General features: G+C 37.2%; 1 protein-coding gene across 18 annotated transcripts in view; it reads left to right on the forward strand.

Annotated features, from left to right (window-relative positions):
• The window catches only part of VPS13B (vacuolar protein sorting 13 homolog B), a 765,680-nt gene that overhangs the window by 611,403 nt on the left and 138,903 nt on the right, over window positions 1-15,374 (forward strand). For all 18 annotated transcript variants that reach the window (XM_044382679.3, XM_048212588.2, XM_048212589.2 and 15 more), the window contains 3 exons: window positions 3,678-3,880; window positions 6,610-6,817; window positions 7,111-7,295. In XM_044382679.3, the coding sequence (XP_044238614.2) occupies window positions 3,678-3,880; window positions 6,610-6,817; window positions 7,111-7,295 (596 nt within the window). The remainder of the gene's footprint in view (window positions 1-3,677; window positions 3,881-6,609; window positions 6,818-7,110; window positions 7,296-15,374) is intronic.

A 15,374-nucleotide genomic window follows, 5' to 3' on the forward strand; every position in this document is an offset into this window, starting at 1 on the left:
TTTTTTTCTTAAGCAAAACCTCAGAAACTAATTTAGATAGTACAATATCAATATTTTGAGTAGTTCCTCCATAGTAGAAATATCTAGTAAGTTCCAAATTCTGTATGTATTGTTACTTCTACAAAGATTTTATCATATGCTTACAAATATCTTTGTATAAATGAAAGTTGTTATAGAGTGAGAAAGGTCCTCTCCTTCATCGTATGCTCCAGACAAAATGTTGTCAAGCCCATTCTTAACAAGACTCCTAGAGATAAATATTAGCCCTTTTTTTAATAGTCTTTTCTTTGATAATTACCTTTGCTCCCATGAATTTGTCCTTTATGTCTGCCTTAGTTCTGCTTTAATTTTCACCACTTCGAAGTGATATTTTTGGGATGATTAGAAATCAGCACATTAGAAGGGGTATTCGGCAGGTTTCTCACTGTCATAGGAGATACAAATAAGGAAAGGGAGAAGGCTAGAAACAGCTCTGTGGTGCTGGATTAGAACCAGAGGTATCAGTGTGAATTCATGATTTTTAATATATGTTCTGGTGGTTAGGGAAAGAAATATAGACATGTGTGTCACCATGGGCGGTATATATACATGGGCTTCTTAGCCCTCTCTGCTGAGACAGCCCAGAAGCAGTGACACCCTAGTAGCAATGAGCATACCTGCCACCCATTTTGTTTTCTAGATACCATTCTTCAGCAAAAGAAACCCTTTTTGGAGAAATGGATGATGCCATAGATGAGATGGGAAAAAAATACAAGATAAGCCTAAAAGAGATGGCCAGAAAAGTAAAGAAGTTCTCAAAAAATGATGGGGGTATATCTAAAGGACACAGGACCCAACTTGCAGGGGTTCTCAATGCCCAGAGCTGGTTCAATTGAAGTGACAAAGTAAATGATAATATTAGATTTAACCCATAAAAGAAAATAAATACCCGTTAGTCCATACTAATACAAATAAATAATTGAACTGATAAATGGAGGGTAGAAAGGACAGCTCTTTTTAACCACAGAATGCTAATTAATAAATGTAGAAGAATAAGAAAAATGGAAAATCAACATGATCACATACCACAGTAATAATCATTGCAGGCAAGAAACTTTGATGTTTGCTAAAACATTAGCAGGTGAAAGTTTGATGTAAAAGAGGATACTTACATGACCTTCATATATCTCCCCCACAAGATATTTGTTATTTTCAAAAGAAGAAATAGCAATTTTACAGTAGCAAAACCTGGCAGACACCACTTTAGCCATGTGATCAGAGTTAATATTGCCAGTAGCAGAACAGCAATATCACATACCCCAATATACGATACACTGAGAAGGGCATCACTTCCCTGGGTTCTTGCCAAAAATGTATAACTTCATTCTAATGAGAAAACATCAGATAAACTCAAAATGAGAGACATTCTGCAAAATAATTGGCCTGGACTCTTCAAGAGCATCAAGGTCATTAAAGACAAAGAAAGCTGGAGGATCTGTCACGGATTAAAGGAGACTAAGGAGACCTGACGGCTAAATGCAGTGGGGATCCTACTATGGATCCTGGACCATCAAAAGGATATTAGTGAGGAAAATGGCAAAAATCTACATGAGATCTGTAGATTACTTACTAGTATGATATCAATGTTGATTACCTGATTTCAGTATTTCTGCTACGGTTACATAGCTAGGTGAGAGGTAAATGGTATATGGGAGCTCTGTATATTTTTGCAAGTTTTAGGTGATTCTAACATCAATTCAAAATAAAAAGGGTTTTGTGTGATTTCTTTTAGGGGAGGGGGGCTTGGAATGGATGGTTTCTAAGGTCTCCTCCATCCGACCTTATTATCCTATGACATGGTAATGCAAAATGAAGAATGGCAAAGATTTAAGCAATTTTCTGTTCTGTCTGTCAGTTAAAAAATATGTTGGGACAGATGAAAATAGGATCAGATTTTATACTGGCAATTCAGTTTTCTGGGATATATCCTGAAGAGCTACTGTCGTGCCCAGTACTATACTGAATAAGATGGTCTTTGCCTCCGGGATGGTCAGTCTACTAAAGCTTGAAAATGATGTGGTCTACATTTCAGTCATTTAGCTTACCAAAGTCTCTCTTCCTTGATGTTTTAAAATAATGGAGATGGGTAGAATGATCTAGAAATTAAGTCTTGGAATAAGAGGACAAGAGCCCCCAAAGTGGGCCCTGGGATTTTTTTAATCTGGATGTCTGGCGAGGTAATGATAAACTTTAAATGAGATAAGCAACCTGGAAGTCCTTTGGTATTAGACATTTCGTGTATGAGGAACCAAAAGAATATTCACATTAAGATTACTAGTGGATAGAGCAGAATGAAGATACATGTATTGCAGAATAAAGGGAAATGTAATTCTAACATTCCCTTAATACTCACTTGCTGGATGACTGTACTGAATCAAGCCTATGCTTTCAAAATCCAATTAATGGAGATGATTTTTTATTAGACATTTGGGGACCTGTTTCTTTTTTTTTTTTTTCTGTTTTATTTATTTTCTTTAAGCGAGGTGTAGTTGTGAATCAAGAAAGTTGTATAAATGAAATAGAAGTCTTAGTGCCATAATTTAGTTGAAAAAAATTATGAAACTGATTTCTACCATCCTAATTTTTAACAAAAGTCTTAGCCCTAACTTACATGGGTGTGAAGTCTTCCGTGGAAGATCAGAAGGTATGTATCTTATTTCTGCAGTAGAAGCATACAACCTATATGAAGTTTTCAAGTCTCCACAGAATTGAAAAGTCAATATGTGGGTACTGTACTTTGAAACATGTATACTATGGGCCTAAGGTGTTTTTTAATCTTTCATCTCTTTTAAGGATCAAATATCATTAGAAAAATAAGCCATGGGCATTACAAACGTGGTCTGGTGAAATTCAATATTCACAATGACAATTCAGAATATGAGCTCCTTGGGGGAAAGTTAACCCACCACTCTAACTTTGCATCCAAATATCTTAAAGTGTGCTGTTGGTTTTATGAAAAGGTTTTGATCTACACTTCTAGTTTAAGTTCAAAAGAAAACCTACATTTTAAAGTGTATTCCTTTTCTGGGTATATTTACTTTGAACTATAGCATATAGTTTTTCTCATAAATCTAACCTGCCACTATCTGTTTTTAAGACTTTGTAAACTTCAAGTGGTTATGATGTGTGAAGTTTGGATTAAACTAAAATTTTTAGAAAACACATGTTATATATTTTGATTGTTTTGAATTTTAACATGGGCCGGTCAAAAACTTGAGTGTCTAGCAAAGTAATATACTATACTCTGCTACAATAAGAAATCACCAAAAATTGCCCTTTCCCATCATGTTAACATAGACAAATGAAGCAGCTGTTCTGATTCTTAATGTAGTTGTTTGAAAAACTGGCACAATTTAATGAAAATGTCTCTACTCATAAAACTTAAAATGCTCACACATGGAAAAAGTCATAATGTTTTGGCAAATATTTCTTTGTTAGGAATGTGAATGAGGCGTACCTGCTTCATAACTAGAATTCTATATAAGTGGCATAAAACTGTGGGAGAAAGCCAACTGAAAAAGAAGACTCTGAAAAAGGGTGAATTAATGCTCTTTAAAAATACAGGTAGTTCTTGCTTAAATGTACTTTTTTGACAAGGAATAATTATAACATATACCCCTCTCCTTTTTCCCCCCCAGGCGTAATTCTTGGGTCATCATTTCTACTCAGCGTAAATGATTTTCTGCTTAAAACAAGTCTCAAAGAAAGAAGTCGGATTCTGATAGGACCGTGTTGTGCTACTGCCAATCTGGAAGCTAAGTGGTGTAAACACAGTGGCAATCCAGGCCCAGAACAGTCCGTACCAAAAATATCCATTGATTTAAGAGGAGGTCTGCTACAGGTCTGTGGGGGTTGGCCACATTTTTCCCATAAGTTTTTTTTCCCATAGCCTTTGTTCATTTTTTGATATGGTGAGATAAATCCCGATATGGTGAGAAAGAGTATTATCAGATTGATCTCTTACCAAGCTTTTCTAACAGCTTTATTGAGATACAATTCACATACCATACAATTCACCTAAATAAAGTGTACAATTCAGTGGTTTCTTAGTATATTCATGAAGTTGTGTGCTCATCACTACAATCCATTTTAGAACATTCACACACACACACTCTCAAAACCCTGTACCCATTAACATTCATTCCCCATTACCCTCTAATCCTCTCTCTAGGTCTAGGCAACTACTAATCCACTTTCTGACTCTGTGTAAATGGAATCATATAATCTGTGGTCTTTTGTGACTGCCTTCTTTCACTTAGCATCGTAATTCAAGCAAGGTTCATCCGTATTGTAGTGGGTGCCAATACTTTGTTCCTTTGTTCCTATCTATCTATCATCTATCTATCTATCTATCTATCTATCTATCTATCTATCTATCTATCATCTATCTATCATCTATCTATCTATCATCTATCTATCTATCATCTATCTATCTATCTATCTATCTATCATCTATCTATCTATCTATCATCTATCTATTTAACAGAGAGAGGGACAGAGGGGGAGAGAGAGAGAGTGCACAAGCAGGGGAAGCAGCAGGCAGAGGGAGAGGGAGAAACAGGCTCCCCACTGAGCAGAAAGCCTGACACAGGGCTTGATTCCAGGACCCCGGGATCATGACCCGAGCCAAAGGCAGACGCTTAACCGACTGAGCTACCCAGGCTCAGTACACTTTGTTCCTTTTAATGAGCCAAATAATGTTTCATTGTGTGGCCCTATCACATTTATCTATTTATCAGTTGATGGACATTTGGATTCTTTCCACTTTGGGGTATTATGAATGATGCTGCTAGGAGCATTTGTGTACAAGCTCTTGTGTGGACATACGTTTGTTTTCATTTCTCTTGGATATGTGACTAGGAGTGGAACTGCTCGGTCATTAAACTTTTTTCTAATTATAGACTTTTTTAGTTACAAAGTAGTCAACTTGTCTCAAGCACAGTGTCATCAGCAATATATAAGACCATTTGCCCGTGGCAGGTTCTTTAGATATTGTAACACCTGATGATTAACACTTGACATATAATCAATTGCAGCCTTTTATGCATTTGATTTATAGCCATGTGTGGTCTGTATGAGGGTATTCAACTTATTTCTTGGTAACTTTCCATTTGGATAGATTTTAATGTATTCTTTATATGATTTGATGTCCCTCAAGTTTGACGTAAATCCAAAAATCTTGAGAAATTCATAATTACAGAAAATGGAAATGACTAATTTGTTAATAATTGAGGCATATTATATATGAATTTCTTGTTTTCATTTAAAAGTTCTGTTGTCTTGACTTTTTCACCAGTTTTCTTACTGATGGGGAGCTAGATGTGGAAGGAGTCTAATAACTTTCTGCTTTGTATTTCTTTGGAGATGTTCAGCATCTATCAGAAATCTTCATGTATTTAACAATAAGCATGGGATTTTATGGTGTTTTATCAACAATATTAAGTGTATTACCATTTTCCCAAGACAGCAAAGTAACTCCTCATTAAAATCAACAGTAAGACAAAAACATAGTATATTATCTCTATATTATAAACTCACTGTCTCTTGACAACTTAAAGCCTAGAGCACAGTGTTCAACTCCCCAGCTTGACTTTTCACATATCTCTGTTTTTCAGGATCCAATAAAACAAGATTGATGAGAACACGGTAGACTTAGTATCACATCTCTTACCTTTATTTCTATTGCCTTCATTCCAGAAAGCAGGACCCAAACTTAGGTTTAAAATTTACCCACAGGAATTCGGATTATTGTTTTCTACATCTTTATATTTTTTCTCTTTTCTGTGTTAATCTGGTTCTCTTAGAAATAACGGTTGTATTGCCTTTATCCAATATATACAGACAAGTATAACATTATTTACATTTTGAGTCCTCTGACATTAATCATTATTACCCACTGGTCATACTTCTGTTATGGACTAGTACTCTTCACATACAGAAAAAAGAAAATTTGATCCTTTATTAGAGGAAACACCAAGGCCTTTGTTCTGAAACTCCACTGTGCCTCCTCTATGGTTGATTATCAGGGGCTGTGGAATACTGTATGTTGGCACATTCTCCGTAAGCACGGAAGTTGGAAGCCTTCTCCTCTTTTTCTCTGAAGAGTAAAAGTGCAAAGAAAGGAACCTTATAATTAAGAGGTGTTTGTTTAATCTCATGACAAAATGAGGGAAGCTATCCCACAAGGTTAATATTATTCTTTTATTAACATTTTGGCCTAGAGGATCTTCATTGCCTTCTCTCAGACTGTTACAGGTATTGTTTTCTCACTTAGCTAACTCATAAACATTACCTCGCACTAACATAATTTCATTGGTAATTTACCTTTGAAAATCGATTGTTATTCACAAAACATGTGATGTAATTGATTTTCTCATTTTTATATATTTATTCAAGTAATAGAATTTCATCCCATAGGTCAATTATTTAGAAACTATAGTTAAGTTTTTGTCAATAATTAAATTGAATGTAATTATGGTCTTGCATTAATTCAAGTATGATTGTGCCTAATTATCTTTATGATATGTTTGTATTTAAAAGCCACTAAAATTTTTCATATGATTCTTAAAGGTTTTCTGGGGTCAAGAACATTTGAATTGTTTAGTTCTTCTGCATGAATTACTCAGTGGATACCTTAGCAAGGAGGGAAATTTTGAAGTGCAAGTTCCCAAAGCAGTGCCACAAATGCCATCTCCTATAGAAAAGAACCAGATGTTTAAAAGTGAACAAAGTTCAGATGACCTACGGACGGGCCTATTCCAGTACATACGAGATGCTGGTAAGTAGCAACAGCTGCAGTATGAGAGAGACTGTTAACTGCACGTTCACTAAATAACACATCAAAATCACTTGAAAAGTACATTAATACCTACCTGCAGTACAAAAATAGTACATTACTATTCAGTCTCTCTGAAGGGAAAATTCTTAATTTGTTCCTGTCTCAAACCATATAAAAATGGCCAACCAGCTTCTTTACATTCTTATCTTTTATCCTCATAACGTTCTCTTTCTGTAATAAATCAACATGTTCCCTTTCAAAAGCATGCAGTTAATTATTTTTTCATTTAACAGAACCTTTGAAAATGCCTGGTGTCTATGAGGTCTTGTTTTACAATGAAACTGAAGATAGCTCGGGGATGATGTTATGGAGATACCCAGAACCTAGAGTGCTCACCCTCGTACGGATAACCCCTGTGCCCTTCAACACCACAGAGGATCCAGATATTAGCACGGCAGACCTTGGCGATATGCTGCAGGTAGGTAGTGACTGTTCATTTTAAATAAAAGCATTGTGGGAAAATGCTGATTACATACTAGGAAAAAAGATTAGACGGACACCTGGGTGGCTTAGTTAAGCATCTGCCTTCGGCTCAGGTCATGATCCCGGGGTCCTGGGATCGAGTCCTGCATCGGGCTCCTTGCTCAGTGGGGAGCCTGCTTCTCCCGCTGCCTGCTGCTCCCCCTGCTTGTGCACATGCTTTCTCTCTCTCCGACAAACAAAATCTTTAAAAATAATAATAATTTAAAAAAAGATTAGAGCAATCTATTTTTCCCATCAGTAGTATCAGAGAGAAATACACACAACTATACATATATATGTATATGTATGCATACATACATATGTATACACACCCATAAAACAGAAATTTTAAAATAGGGAATAATGTAATTCAGATTCGTGATTCATGGCAATTTTGAGAGTTCTCAATTCTACTCTCAGCCCTTTTATAGGAGGTTATGTTACATGTTCTCTGAATGTAATGGGACCGGTGACACGTTTTTCGAATCCCTACCATGTGCTCACACTCTTCAGCATTTCTAGAACTGCTTCATGAAATAAAATATGTCCACATAAGGCCAGAATGGATGACTCATTTTTCATCTTTGTTTCCAGAGCTGAGAATGGTCTTGGGCGTGAGGTGGCTGATAGGAAAACTGTCTAACCAGTGGTCATATTCCATATAACTTTGTGAAAGTTTGTTTTTGTCATTTCCCTGAGTTTAATGTAAATGTCATTGAGGGTATCACTGCATTATCATTCTACTTATCAATAGTCTACAGATGTGAATTTCGCCAAAAATTTGTTTTCCTCTTAGTTTTCCACCTATCACTAGATCACACAACCATCTACTTAGAACAGTGAGATTGCTCTTTCCCTGACTCCCCACATCTAATGCATCGACAAGTCCTGTCAGTTCTGCCCCCAAAATATGTCCCTCTTCCATCTACTTCCCTCTTTTTACTGGCACAACTGGAGTCCAGGCTGCCACCTGCCTGTTCCCTGCTACCTATCAGTAGCTTCCTGATTGGTCTCAACAATTCCATTCTTGACTCCCTGCAATGCATTTTCCAAACAGCAGCTAAAGTGGTCTTGTAGATCAGGTCACATCACTCTTCTAGCTTAGAACCTGTTGGTGCCTTCCTCTACTTCTTAGAACAAAATTCAACCATCTTGCTATGGCCTATAAGGACCTGTGATATGTGCCCTGCCCACCTCGCTGACTTGGTCTCTTGCCAGTCTCCCCATTCCTTACTATACTCCAGCCATACTGGTTGAGCATACCATTTGAGAGTCATTTCGCTTGCTCTGGTCTCCAACTTTGTCAGTCAGGTACCAGCTCAAATGTCCTGTCATGGCTGGTTCACTACCACTTCTTTGTTGTAAATTACATTGCCTTGTTTTACTTTCATCATAGCTCGTATTGCTATTTAGAATTATCGTATGCATTATTTATTTACTTGCTCATGGTCTTACTCTCTCTACTATTAGAAAATAAGCTCCTTGGGGATCCCTGGGTAGCTCAGTCGGTTAAGCATCCAACTCTTGATTTCGGCTCAGGTCATGATCCGAGGGTCCCGGAATCAAGCCCCGCACTGGGCTCTGTGCTCTGCAGGGAGTCTGCTTGGTTCTTCTCTCTTTTCCTCTCCCTCTGCCCCTTCCTTCCACTCATGCACACTCTCTCTCCCTCCCTGTCTCTCTAAAATAAATAAATAAATCTAAAAAAAATAAAAAGACAAGAAAAGAAGCTCCTTGTATTTCTTGATCACTTTTATCCAGCCCTTGGTACATAGAGATATTCACCAGGTTTTCCTTTTCTTTTCTTTTCTTTTCTTTTCTTTTCTTTTCTTTTCTTTTTCTTTTTCTTTTCTAGAGAGGGAGGGTAAGGAGGAGGAAGAGAGAATCTTAAGCAGGCTCCATGCCCAGCGGGGAGCCCAACATGGGGCTCGATCTCACAACCCTGATATCACGACCTGAGCCAAAATCAAGAGTCGGATGCTTAACCAACTAAGTCACCCAGATGCCCTCCCAATTTTTTTTAATGAGTGCTCTGTACTTATTTTTTTTAAGACTTATTTATTTTAGAGAGAGAGAACATGGGGGAGAGGGGCAAAGGGAGAGAGAGTCTTAAGCAGACTCCATGCTGAATCCAGTTTGAATCCAAAATTCATATTAACATATTAGCATATTAACATTACATATTCTTATTTAATTCTTGTTTAAATTTCTGATTCTGATGTATTTAGTCAGATGTTCACCTGAATTGATAACAATAAAATGCGTCATCATTTTGTCAAGTGAACTTGAGTGTATGGAACTATTCGATTTGCCCGGATGTCAGCAGTCTTTATTTTTTTTTAATGCTTTTTTATTATATTATGTTAGTCGCCATACAGTACATCCCCGAGCAGTCTTTAATTCGATTATTTTTTTTCTTGTGTTGAGAATTTTTAAAATCTGCTCTCTTAGCAACTCTCCTTTGATTCTTTAAGTCCTTAGATGTTTCCCCTCCTATTAAGATCATATTCATGATTACCTTCTCTACCAGCATTCTTAGATTATTTTCGCTAAGTAAAATAGCAATATTTTTTAATACTAGTGCCTTATTAGACTTGCCCAAATGCAAAATATCTTTAGTATGTTCAGTAAAAATGAAAATACTTCTATATCAAAATTTCAGCATCATGTAAGGGCTTCTTCCTAACTGCTTTTTGGGTTCATATTTATAACTAGATGTTAACTAACATAAGTCTGATAACTATTAGTCATAGTATTATGCCAGTTGTATTAAATAAGGCACTTGAGATAGTACATTCACTGGTGACATGTTCTTTATCTTCTCACTGACGTTGGAGAGGCAGAAGAGCATTCTGGTTAAGAGGATAAATTCTAGCCAGAACGCTAGATATCACCTTAGACAAGTAACTTAATCTCTCAGCCTTGGGTTTTTTGTTTTGCTTTTTTTTTTCCATCAATAAAATGAGGCTATTAATAATGTGATGATTATAGGAAGGAATGTTTGAAAGACACATTGAACAATGCCTGGCACACAGCGTGTTCTATGTAATATTTAAGTGTGAGTACTACCCATTACTACCATGGTGACCGTTGTCAAAAGTCTTTTCATCGAATAGAAGCATAGGCTAGACCAGAGAGAGTGGGGATTGGTGATTCTGCAGACCAGCTAGAGTAGACCTGAAGAGCTGGGACAGTCCCAGGGTCTAGACAGTGGATTTGTCACAAAAGCAAAGCACCGCATGAAGGAAGCCTGGCAGGGGGCAACAAGCAAAGAGTTGGTATCAGAGAGGTTTCACATCTTATTGAAGAGATAGGAACTGAGTTGTGGGCAGACTTCAAAGACAGGGACGCTGGTCTGAGAAGTAAGAGAGGCTTGACCTCCTGTCAGTTGAAAGGAAGAGCTTGATCCCAGTAGTAAGAATGCCCAGAATCAACAACTGGCATAGAAGAATACAGCAGGACTGGCAGAAGGTTGCCATGCTGCTGAGCTCCTGGTCTGATGCTTATGTTGCCCTGACGAGAAGCAGAATTTGACCCAAGGGTTGGGGTGAGCCTCATTGGTAGAAATAACTCTCTGGGTTGCAGTCTTAGAACTGGACAAACTATTTTGTTTCCTGGGAGCTTCTGTTGAGAACAGAAAGTATGTTGCATGAATCACAGCTTTGATTCGCTATGACAGCTTTTTCCTTGAGCACTTGCAGTGCCAGACCTTGGGCTTGCTTTTGGGGATTCAGCTCCTCAACTGAACGCTGGAGTTAATGTTATTTACCTTTCAGAGACGTTACAAGAATTGAGTGAAATATTACAGCTAAAACAAATAAATGCCTTACACATAGTGAGCTTTCAATAAATGTTCATTTCTTTCCCTCCACTCCTCCTTTACAAGCAAATGTCTGGACCACTAAAAGACCCTTCTAAATAGAATTTCAGCCTTCAGTCTCTCTTCCTTCAAGCTATCCTACTAAGTTCTTCAAGGAACAGGTGGATTGTATCAATTCCTTGACAAAAGCTTTCAATGATTCTGTCACCCTCGTAGACTGACCTTGAGGGCCCTGCGTAATAACCTCCCCACCCGGCTTTACCTTTCACTCCTTTACATATGACCTACCCTCTAGTCAAAGTGGCCTGTTCAGCATTTACCAAAGCTGCTAGTGACAGCCCACTTCCATACCACCCCCTCTTCATTTGACTCTCCCCTTTCTCTGCTGAAATCCTACCCACACTTCCAAATGGCCCATATGCCCTCAACTCCATGAAGCCTTACCTGGATGCCATCTCCACACATATTACCTACCCCCTTCCTCTGTAGTACTGTAACACTCCAGAGCACCACTTTTATGCTATTTCTTACCTTATTCCTCACATTTTAATTGTGTATTCATATCTTGTCTCCTAGATTGTAGGTTTCCAAAGGCAATGATTGTATCAAACCTGTCATTATGTCCCTTATAGTGTCCACTGCCCTGGAGATGCTCAATATAACAGATGGATGAATGAATGCATGAATGTCCGTGTTTCTATTTTGTATTATTCAAAAGTATTACACTGTTTGTCATAATTTTATGGGGCTATTGAATGAGTTTTGGTTTTCCAAACTGAATTATGTTAAGATGCATGGTGTTATGCTTCACTGGTATTATCTACCATAAACACACAGTCTAATGTCATTACATTACATAGGCTTTTGGTTAGATCATTGCATATACTGCCAAGCCCACTGCCCCCTAGACAGAGGCTAGTCCTTAAATACAAAGATAAGTTAATCTCTTTGGTTTCAGTCCTAAAAACAGAATGAAGTTTGGTTGACTTTTTTCTTGAGGACCGTTTAGTTCATAAAAAACTGACCTTATAGAGTTCACTTATACAGAACTCTCAGATTTGTCTGTTTATGTATCTTTCCGTGATTGGTAATGACATTCATAAACAGGCTCCCCATATGAGTTTATGGAATTTATTTTGCAATTGTAATGAAAAATATGAAAAACATGTTTATAATATTAAATCAAACTAACCGTAGGTTCTGCATAAAGACCCTGAAATTAATGTTCACAGAAAGCAAAAGGAGCTTATTTTAAGGTCAGTTTATAATTTTATCATGCTAAATTTTAAGTATTAGCAATATACTTAGGTATCAATAAAATTACAACTTGTAGGGTAGAATAATGCCATCAACCTAGAAGGAATGTTGTATCATTTTAAATAAGCTGAAATGTCAGAATTTCTGGCACTGTATCTTGCACATTCTAAGTTTTCCTTTCCTTATCCTGTTGTGCACACAGCCTACTCGGGATTCAATTTTGGAAATACACATGTACCCAGATTGTAAAATTTTAATCCATTTTAATTCTCACATAGGTCTGTCATGGTACTTGTTCTTACTCTCTCAATACTGCATTATTCTTGTTTCATATTTTTTTCATTTATGTGTTGCACTAAATTTTTAGATATCTTCATTTGGTATGTGAGAATAGGCCAAACTAAATATCATCTTTCCTCAAAGATCGTTAAGAGGATAAAGCTTGAGCATTACAATTCAAAACAAATACTAAGGGGGTGGGATCACTGAAGCAATTTAAACAGAAGGGAAGCAAAGTTAAAGGAGCAAATTGGAAGATAGTTTGGCATCCATAACGTACGATGTGGATTAAAGGAAAAGCTGTAAAAGCTAAAGTCAGGAATTCCTCTAATGTAAGAAACATCTAGGGTGTACATAAAATTCCTTGTGTTAAAGTCAGAGAAGGATGGGACACCTGGGTGGTTTAGTCAGTGAAGCGTCTGCCTTCTGCTCAGCTCCTGGGATCAAGCCCCGCATTGGGCTCCCTGCACTGTGGGGAGCCTGCTTCTCTCTCTTCCTCCACCTGTCGCTTTACCTACTTGTGCTCCTTCTCTCTCTTTCTCTCTCTCTCTGTCAAATAAATAAAATCTTAAGAAAAAAAAAAGTCAAAGGAGAAGGAAAGAAAATGTTTAAGTAACTTGAGGAAAAGTTAACACAGGTTCACAAAAGTTTACACCAAAAAAATTAAATAGATACTTAGATTCAGATCTGTCCCTTCAGAAAATGTGAATACAATTAACCAAGTGAGATAAACATCTCTGTCATTTTTATTTCCACTTCATAGCATTTCTCCCCAACAAAGAATTATTCGGTATCTTCTCAATCTAGTGTAGAATGCTACAGTGTATAGACAGTGAGGATATAAAGAGATTGATCTGTCCCTACTCTTACAAGGTTTATAATCTACTTGAAAAAAGAGGGCATAATTGCATATGCAAACTCAAAAGATAGAATAGCTAAATATAAAGATAGATCCACATATTTATACAGGAAGAATCATGTAATTTGGGGGAATTCTGACATCTGAAAGCAAACCGAATTAATTGGGAACAAAAGAATTAATTTGTGACAAAAGCTGTCTGATTTCATAGCACTTTCTCAGTTAAAAAGTCATTTTCAAGCTTGAGAATTTAGTGCAGAATTCTTATATGAACAAAACATGACTAGAGTCCATAAACGATATCTTCACAAGGATAACAGGAAGAAAAAGGACAAAAGCAAGCTGTGTCATTTGTTTATTTCTGGTGGAGAAGGAGAACAGTAAGCCAAAGAAATCAGTGCACTCATGTAGGGTTCATTTTTGTTTATTCAGTTCAAAAGTCAGGGAAATTAGTTTTTAAAGTAACACTAATATGATTATAAAAATCAAAAGTGAAACCACATTGGAAGAATAATGAAGAAAAAATTACATCCTTGGAAACCAAGGAGAATCTAAATGGTTGAGATCATGGTTATTTTTGCTCCAATGTGTTATGATCATCTCTGTGTTTTACACCCAGAACTGTGCTAGATGCTTTGCATAATAACCTCAGTAAATCTCATTTTATTCTGTGAGGTGTGCATTATACCCACTTTATAAGTGAGGAAACTGAGGCCAAGAGAAGTTAACTTGTATTGAATTATAAAACTTAAAAATGGGAGAGCCAGATTTTTCTCCCAGGTCTTTCTGACTCTAAACCTATGTTTTTGATCCTATTTGTAAAACACTGGGCTAATAATATCGTAGGTGATACATTCAGTTGATAGAGAGCTAGCTACTCTGTTGAGAAACGTGGAAAGAAGGAGAATAAAATTATCCTTTTACTTTAGACTATTAAAGCATGAAATCATGCTTTATCAAATACAAAATAATAAATCAAATATACAAAATAACCTTAAATAAATAAAAGGACTCCTAGACACACAAGATGGATTGGCTATTAAGACATCTAAAGAAAAAATGTTTCCTTCAGAAGAAAAACTGGTCAGCTCCAGAGGCCTAGGAAGGTCACGGAAGCATTTGTTGGCAGAAGCTCTCCTGGCAGCATCCAAAGAAATGGTGCCCAAGCGTCTGGTTCACCTGGTAGCTAAATCCCCTTTATGGAGACGAATATAGCAGCTGTCAGATCTCTGTGTCTAACATTCAAATCATCTAACCACCCAAACAACCTTCTACAACTTTGGCTCCCGATGCTCTCTGTCTACAGAGAGAGTATCATACGTTGTTCAGGCCAGCATCAGTATCCAGGCTGCTTGGCGGTTATACATCTCATGGTAAATTAATAACTTGGCATCTGGTTTATATATCAGTCTCTAGTGAACTTTGTTGCATGACTCAGCATTCCTAAATCTAGTCAGTGCTAGGACACCATGGAAATTTGCTGAGACTGCAAGGCCAATGGACAGATCTTGAATCATGGCGAATCCATCATGCTGAGTACCCTCTTGCAGCTACCTGCCTTCCCAGCATGCTGGTCTTTCCCAGATGACATCTCTGTTGTGCATTGTGTCACAAACCTTTCCAAACAAAATTCTACTCTCACTACCGTGAAGAGTTGTGAGAAGTAGGTATGAAGTGTGTAAAGCACCCAGCCTTACATAGCTCAGAGCTTAGTAGATTATTATTACAACACACAGCAAATGGTAGCTGTTCTCAGTATCATCATTATCATCATCGTCATCATATCAATTGATCAAAGAACCTGGACCCTACTGTGTTAGACC

This window comes from Ursus arctos, unplaced genomic scaffold (genome assembly GCF_023065955.2).
Source record: "Ursus arctos isolate Adak ecotype North America unplaced genomic scaffold, UrsArc2.0 scaffold_6, whole genome shotgun sequence".
NCBI classification, from domain to species: Eukaryota; Metazoa; Chordata; class Mammalia; order Carnivora; family Ursidae; genus Ursus; species Ursus arctos.